This window comes from Sinohyriopsis cumingii, chromosome 14 (assembly GCF_028554795.1).
Source record: "Sinohyriopsis cumingii isolate HCF-2022 chromosome 14, ASM2855479v2, whole genome shotgun sequence".
In the NCBI taxonomy this organism is placed as follows: domain Eukaryota; kingdom Metazoa; phylum Mollusca; class Bivalvia; order Unionida; family Unionidae; genus Sinohyriopsis; species Sinohyriopsis cumingii.
Window position 1 is genome coordinate 106,246,387 of NC_142974.1, and position 8,783 is coordinate 106,255,169.

General features: G+C 32.1%; 1 protein-coding gene across 1 annotated transcript; it reads left to right on the forward strand.

The window, feature by feature from the left end:
* The first annotated feature begins 1,878 nt into the window (after positions 1 to 1,878).
* On the forward strand, positions 1,879 to 8,520 carry LOC149784565 (uncharacterized). The gene is made up of 4 exons (XM_089933288.1): positions 1,879 to 2,011; positions 5,626 to 5,767; positions 6,667 to 6,802; positions 7,740 to 8,520. The coding sequence occupies exons 1-3, from the start codon at positions 1,957 to 1,959 to the stop codon at positions 6,788 to 6,790; spliced, it is 321 nt and encodes a 106-aa protein (XP_089789414.1). The 5' UTR covers positions 1,879 to 1,956; the 3' UTR covers positions 6,791 to 6,802; positions 7,740 to 8,520.
* The last annotated feature ends 263 nt before the right edge of the window (positions 8,521 to 8,783 follow it).

An 8,783-nucleotide genomic window follows, 5' to 3' on the forward strand; every position in this document is an offset into this window, starting at 1 on the left:
ATAAATTAATCTCTTAGAATCCAAATACTTTTAAGAAAAATTAAAGTATAAAACTCCAACTGGTTACAACAGAAAGAAAAAAAAAATACCTTGACGTAGAAGTGTTTTCAAAACCCAACTAAAAATATTTCTCATTCTATCATTGTTATATCTGACTACTTCTCAATTCCGATAAAACCAGAATGTCGAAATAGAGGCTACTCACATGGTTCAAGTCACGTACACCCAGTACAGCATCGATTCCATCCTATAAGTGCGTACTAACAATGAATAAAATAGAAGCTGTTTACTCCGACTAATTCTAGATCCGAGTCACGAACTAGGTCAGCTTTGAGATACTCAGTTATATTATTAGGTGTTTAAGAAATATCAGTCAGATCAAAGTAATTTCTCGAAAATGTCAAATTCTAGCAAACAAAATTACATTACTATAGCATGTAATAAAATACTAAAATTTAAAACTAACAGTCAAATAATTTAATTAAATCAAATATAAATTAAATAAAATATATCTATCAGTTGTTATATTTCAATATTATATCAGGTATTTTACAGTACCACCATTTAGGTATTTTTTCAAATACATTCTGTTTCAAACTTTACTTGTTCATTTGTATGTCTTCCAGTTGTCTTTCAATCTATCTGTAACGTTTAATTCAAAATTTGATGTATCTGCCATTAAGTCGCACATTTGTTAAGACTGAACTTGTCTGTCAGTGGATTTGTTATTCAGTTTGAGACAACTCAAATTTCAAGTCTCACATAGTCTCCTTTCATGCATAAAAATACACTCGCCATTATTACTCAAGTGGTGGGTTGTAATAGCAAACAGGTGTTGGCACGATTAGTTTATATTTCTAAGTTATGAAAAAGGATAGAAAAAAAAAAACTTACAGTCACCAGCTTGGCCTGGCATGGGCTTTGATCAAACTCCGTGACCGTTATCTAATTAAATGAGTAATTTTACACTTCTAATAATTCAGTCAAATTTTATACACCGTCTTATTCGTATAAATCCTATTAGAAAACGTGCCATATAAAACGACTTTTGAAAAATATTGCACGTGGAGGGACACCAATAGAAAACAACAATACTAATGCCTAACTTCAAGACAATACTATTTGATGGTCTTGATAATGTACGTTTGCATGTACAAACGTCCCACACCAAGTCTCACATTGTTTTCATTAGTGTATTCCGACTTTAATCTAAACACTGTCAGTCATTCATATCTCGGGCGGTTCAGTGTCACAGAGAAACGGAGACGATTGTTTTATATATATATATATATATATATATATATATATATATATATATAAACTAATTATTTCAATTAATTCATGTCTTTCACACATTTAAGGTTTTAAAATTAATATACATGAATGAACTTTATTGTAGGAAGCCAATAACTCTTGATAATAAACATTATAATTACAGCTGCATAGAGGTAATAAAATTTATAAATGGATTAAAATGCAAATATGTTCTACCATCTGACTTTCCGCCTCTCCGTTCGATACCACGACTACTTTAAATGTAATCTGACTTTACCAACAGGAATTGTGTGTTAATGTACATATATTCCATAATTAGTCACATTTTAAATTCACGTATATTCAAATTTAAATGCATAATAAGTTACTTGCTTTGGTAAATTGAGAAATGATGCAACGTTAACACTCCTAAAGAACGTTAACTAAGGGGATGGATTTTCTATAAATAAAACAAATTATTGGCATATACTAATCGTGACATTTCCAAGAAACTCATTGTACGTGCTTCAATACATCGTCTCTTTGGTAACTCAATTCATGACTGGACATATGGAAGAAACAAAACGGCAATAAAGGGTCGTTGTCATGGAGAAAACTATTATATATACCCGTCTTGAAACGTCTGATCCCAGCTCTGCTGTCGATGACACTGCTTCTGATTTCGGAACGTTACTATTCAACATGTCAGTAATCTCTGCAGCAACTGTGTTGCTCCTGCTCCTTGTTTTCCTGGCAGGTAATGTGAAGTTCAATTATATTTTTGTAACATTTTGGAAAGCATTCAAATATGTGAAAGATGCACGTGCAAAGGTGATAGATCTGAAACATGCATAACAATCGTTCATGTGTTCCATGACAGTATATCCTGCCTTGGTAATAATATACAATATGTCCGATAGCTCATCTCCTGACATGATGTACCATAAATACTCAAAACTATGTTCATGCTGTGTTCAGCATCAAAGAAGAGTATACATTTAAACGTATATCTACACTTTATATCCTAATGACTTTTTCACCCTGTTGTTTTGCTCTTCACCACTTTTAATAATATTAGGGTTATTTAAACAGAGCTTTTTGAGAAAAATTCTGTTCAAAAAAAGAACAAAATTAATATACTTTTAGTAAACGTATCCTTTAAGGAACTCAACAAATTAAGCAAGACACTGTTGCCAGGTTTCAAAGACTTAACTCGGTAGGCTTATTTTCAGTTCAGTTTAGCCGGGATAATTTTGACCATTCAGTGGAGTTTCACAAAGTTTTCCGAAGAAACGTTATCGACGGATTTTTTTTTCTTATTACTTTTGAACATTCCATTTCTGAAAATGATTCATTTGAAAGATATAACCATTTATATCCTAAAACAACTTGCAATATATATGTCAATATGTCAGGAAGAAGAATCTTATTTGCACTGCATATAATTCATTTTAATTACCAACAGGCATGTCGCAAACTAAATCAATAGGTTCTCTTCTTTCAGTCAGTCAAAACACTACTCTGGATGTTTTCCAAAATTATTGCACTTCATCCGAATTTAAAAAATTATCATAGTCATATGATAATTTCACACCTCGATATAATAATGAAAAAGGTTTCTAAGGATTTAAAGGAATCATATAGATTGTTTCGTGATTTTGACTTCACAATATATTTACCTTGAAAAGAGTTACTCATCGTAAATGGTGATATAGACTTCACAATATCTGTACCATGACAAAAGTTACTCTTCGTAAATGCCGGTAAAACTGATGTATTTTTGAAAGACTTCACGGTGCTACTTTTATGGTTTACCTTTATTTTCTAGTAGTCATGGAGATTTGTATTATATTTTTATACTTTTATTGTAAATAAGTGTTGGAGCTTTACAACCCAAAAGTATAAATCCATAAGCATTCATTGTCTTCTTCTGCTTTTTCTTCTTCTTCCTCTTCTTCTTTATCTTCTTCTTCTTCTTCTTCTTCTTCTTCTTCTTATTATTATTATTATTATTATTATTATAAATAAGACCTTTTAATTAACTTAAAAATTAAGGTATTGTTTGTCAATAAAATAGTAGAATTACAGCAAAATAAACAGGTTCCCTTCTTTCATATATCCGATGGAGAAATAAATTTTGGATATGGCCAGTTCACCCTACGTATTATCTGAATTTACATCGATCGAACTTAATACCATTTAGCTAGGTTCAGGCGAAAGTAGTCATTGCTGTGGCGATTTACTATATATTTACATAAGGATAAAAGCGCACGTTAACACAATAACACAGCGGGAGGTAGTTAGCATATTATAATACACAACTGCGGTATATATATATATATATATATATATATATATATATATATATATATATGTATATGTATATACACACACACACACACACACACACACACACATATATATATATATATATATATATATATATATATATATATATATATATATATATATATATATATATATATATATATATATCACATTTAAACGGGTGGGTTCACAATTCGAGATTCAGGACAGATGTTTTTAAATAGTGTCTTTGTACCGGAATAAGTAAGAGGTAACACTTAGCTATCAAGACGCTCGTGCGCGTGGGTCTATAGGTAACTGAATTAAAACACGGAATGGCTTGGTAAATCTTAACGATGCTCATTATGACTGAGAACACTTATTTGTAAAGGATTTAGATCTCAATCAATTGCTCGATTGGGTTTCTTCAATGGAGCGAAAGCCTTTCTCCACTACTATATTTTCTTCATATTAATGATCGGTAAATTACATTACAATCAGATGAAGAAGCTGATATCTTGTTTTCTAGACTGTTTTTTATTTCCCTTTGTCAGAACAGTATTTACTGTATACTTAAGTGTGAAATATAAAAAATTATTTGCGAAATAATTTTCATATTTTTTATTATATTTTCACATTTAAAAATCAGGTAGCTTTATTTGGAGTTGTAACCATAATATATTGTGTAGTTTCATCAGCGAATAGTCCAAGCGATGATTGTATGTCGTTTGCGATATAATTTATAAATACTAAAATTAAACATTTAAGGATCCATCCTTAAAAGAATGCTGCATCACTGTGTTTGAAAATCCGAGAATCGGGAATTCGAGACAACTCTTTGCTTTCTTAATGATAAATATTGGTTCTATCGCAGTAATTAACTCCCTTGACTGTGGATCTTTCCGAAACTTAAGGTCTCACTGGACAGTTTATCTGGTGAATTTTCATCCGACGATGACCAATTACAGAAAAATGAGAATAATTTTACACTGAAGATACAAATAAAAACAAACTAATGATTTTTGTAGAAAGCATACATGTGAGATTTTGACTGCAGTAATCAGGTTAATTCCTGATGCAACTGGTGGATTTTATACTGAACCAACACTGCCACCAACCCCTAAATTTTACATTCATTTTTGACAAGAAATAGCTATTTTGAATATTTTTCTGTGACAAGGCAGCTAAAAGAATCAGTATGTGCCTTATGCATGAATAAAGTTCACTAGTACTATAACAAACTAGCATACGTTTCATCACCCCTCAACCATCTAGATTTTTAGATATTTACCTCTGTAGCAGACACACATAAATACGTAAGCCAAGTCGACAGCTCATTTGCAGCCCAAGTTACGCATTTGATCTCCAATGCAAATCTAACTGTGACAGGCAGTCACCAACAAGCCAACCTATTTCCAAGCCTAACTCAAAGTAAATCTGAACCACATTATAGATTTAGCTTATGTGTGAATTTATAAATGCTAGGCTTGTGATAATTAGGTTCATGCCTTCTTCCTTAAAAATTAGGGGGGTGTCAAAATACGAAACTATCCAGTGAGACCTTAACACAGCAACTGAGAATACCAAACACGGTCAAATGAAATGCTCATATCAAAGAAAACAATTATAGCTACCTTGTCATGGTCTTTAGTTAATAAGATCGTATTATAAATATCTAGAAACTGATCTCTTGTAGAGTCAGCGGGTTTGAAATCAAATTATGTCGAACAATATTATTATGCAAGTATTTAAAGACAAAACTTTCAAACAATAATAATGTATCAAGGTGTGACATAAGGTGATACATTTGGTCTGCATCCTTTTTCACATACTAGGAGCACATTTGCTAATTGCTAAGAATATGGGAATAATGAGAGTTTAAGGTACTTGAATAAACTTACAGTTCCTTGAAATAGCTTGTGATTAAATTAAAGTATTTATTGATATCCCCATATACAGCATGAGTTTAACTGTGCTTGCATGATTACGGTATATTTTGTACCGTTTTGAGACTCTTATCCTTATATAAACCCGCTTGCATCACATACTCTGTATAATTCGCAGGTCAACAAGCGACGGCATCAGAAACCTGTCAGTATAGCTACTCATGTCCAGGTGGTGGCGGCGTATGTACCTATAAAACGCGTACATGCGATGACAAATGCTGTGATGATAAAACAAAGGACTACGATCAAATATGTTGCAGGTATGTATGTAGATTTATTCAAGTTCAACATCAATTTTCTAAGCTTCATATTGAAATATAACTTAAAATTTGCTTTGAGTGGATATTCTGTTTTACTTATCCATGTTTCTTATTAGTTCTGCTTAATATGTATGTATGTATGTATGTATGTATGTATGTATGTATGTATGTATGTATGTATGTGTGTGTGTGTGTATGTATGTATGTATGTATGTGTGTGTGTGTATGCGTGTGTGTGTGTATGGATGGATGGATGGATGGATGTGTGTGTATGTATGTATGTGTGTATGTGTGCATGTGTGTACGGATGGATGGATGGATATATGGATGGACGGACGGACGAACGTATGTATGTATGTATGTATGTACGTATGTATGTATGTATGTATGTGTTTATGTGTGCATGTTTGTACCAATGGATGGAAGGATGGATGGATGGATGGATGGACGGACGGACAGACGGACGTGCGTACGTACGTATGTATGTATGTATGTATGCATGTATGTATGTATGTGTGTGTGTATGTATGTATGTATGTATGTATGTATGTATGTATGTATGTGTGTATGTATGTACGTATGTATATATGTATGTGTGTGTATGAATGGATGGATGGATGTATGTGTGTATGTGTGCATGTGTGTACTGATGGATGGATGGATGGATGGATGGATGGACGGACGGACGTACGTACGTACGTACGTACGTATGTATGTATGTATGTATGTATGTATGTATGTATGTATGTATGTGTGTGTGTGTGTATGGATGGACGGAAGGACGTACGGACGTACGTATGTATGTATGTATGTATGCAAACGATAGCTGGATGGATGGACGCACATTTTGATTAATGATCACGGATGGATTTCTGATTTATTCATTTATTAATTTTCAGTTCAAATACTGTGACCATTGCCGGAAGTGCAAGCGGTGGGGCGGTTGGGTTCATTGTTCTTCTCGTTATCTTTTGTTGCTGTTGCTGTAACAATGGGAACAAAGTTCAAACTATTCATATTTAGGGAATTTATGTGGTAAGTAGTAAGTGTAAAATTTAAACTTACATTATAACACAATATTTTTTGTGAGATGAGTTGTGGTGATCGGTACTGAAATTATATTGTAAGTAGCATCATCAGTACTGAGTAGTAGTAGTAGTAGTAATAGTGGCATTAGAAGTAGCTGTTGCTTTTAGTTAGGGAATCCCTCAAATTATTCCTCTAAATTTTGAATAATAATGATAATAATAATAATAATAATAATAATAATAATAATAACAATAACAATAATAATAATAATAATAATAATAATGAATTACATTATATACCGATTGTATTTCTTTCCGAAACATCTCTTCCTGATTTTATTAATCACAAACTTTATACTGTTTATACAAGGATGAGCTGTTAATAAGCTGTCCAGTGCATATATTTGATATGTATTTGCTAGATGTTTTATAGAGTTCTATTATAAACTAAATCAATATAATTAATAGAGTTGAATCTAGCTAGTCCTGATCGAAGAATTTTCTCTTTAATAACAAGGTTTCAGCCGAAAGGTTTTGATGACAGCATCTCACTTTGAAAGTTATATTGTGCCAAGACTTTTAAGTTGGCCACTGGAATGACTTCCTTAGTACTATTTTGTGACATACTGTCTTAGATTGTTATTTTTTTTGTTGTGTTACCTTGTTAGCAATTTTGTTGAATAGAAAGTTGACCTAGATAAAGATAATTTAATTATAAAATGCAAACTGTATATTATATGGTCTGGTCTGTGTGTTATTCTCATCAGATTTGTGTGATATTCTCATGATTTATCATATTGCTCTTGCAGTTTTTTCTCGTTCTGGACCTAGATTTTCGTCTGCAGTAGGGTAGGCGCAAATTCGTTTAACGATGCCAATGCAGGGTTTAGTTATCATTATTAAGTTATTATTTACAATCGTATTACTCTTAACTTTTATTGCAGACTATGGCTGAACGAGAAGATGAATTTCAGGTTGATTGAATTTTGCATGGAGCACAGTAACGAGGAATACGAACATTAGAGACTTTTTTCCTTCCACGGTTTTCCCTTCGTGTATATGTTGTTGCAAATTTACAGATGTATTTTACATTCAGTCTTCATTCACATGGAGTTTGCTTCATGCCACAATTTGTCTTTATGCAATCATTAACTAGTTTCACACATGAAAGTTTCATCTTGTATCTATGTAATTAACCAATTTTGTTGTATACTATGTATTGCAGAAATTAAAAAAATTCACATTCAGAAATGATTTCTGTTTAACTTCGTTTCATTTGGTTTTTGGCGGTTTTTTTGTGTTTTCTTTATTTATTTATTTATGTATTTATTTACTTTTCATTCACATATTCTTACAAATGGGTTTTTCATTACTCTATGTATTTCTTAAAAGAAAACACCTCCATCAACACAGACCATTTTCCACCATTGTTACTATTTCTATGATGAGCTCTAGACGGGGTTTTCGACTATTCGTCCTGTTTCCATTTCAGTCCCTATACCAGATGTTCTATAATTTTCTTTATTTCGACTATTTTTTGAAGACCAGATTTTCTACTTATATCCACTACCGACTATATACTAATTTCTCCACAATGGTATACATTTTTTGCTAGACATTTTCACTGTGACATATGACAAAAAGTGAGAAAATCGAAAGCACAACAACACGCTTACTGTTTCTTACATTTCTGGAAAAGGAAATTAAAATTCTATAACAATAACATCAAGTTGTTTGCTATTATTTGTTTCAACATTAACATATTACAAGGGTATGAAATAACTGATTTTTAAAAATTAAATATTTTCAACACCTTTTAAAACGACATGTCCTAGTATATAACTAACGTGGCTGGTCTAGAGGTATGACCGTTAGTATGGATGGGGTAGGGATGGTGTCTGTCGCGTAGTGGAATTTTCTACAGAACGATAATTTCTCTTGATTACGCTTTAGCAAAACTGTCGAAGAATAGTAACAATACTGAGTCA

What these genes read in the sequence shown, in the direction of transcription:
- LOC149784565 (XM_089933288.1), top strand. Translation starts at nt 1,957, where the DNA reads ATGTCAGTAATCTCTGCAGCAACTGTGTTGCTCCTGCTCCTTGTTTTC. An exon ending in GCTCCTTGTTTTCCTGGCAG is followed by an intron (nt 2,012 to 5,625) that starts GTAATGTGAAGT and finishes TATAATTCGCAG; the next exon opens with GTCAACAAGCGACGGCATCA. An exon ending in TACGATCAAATATGTTGCAG is followed by an intron (nt 5,768 to 6,666) that starts GTATGTATGTAG and finishes ATTAATTTTCAG; the next exon opens with TTCAAATACTGTGACCATTG.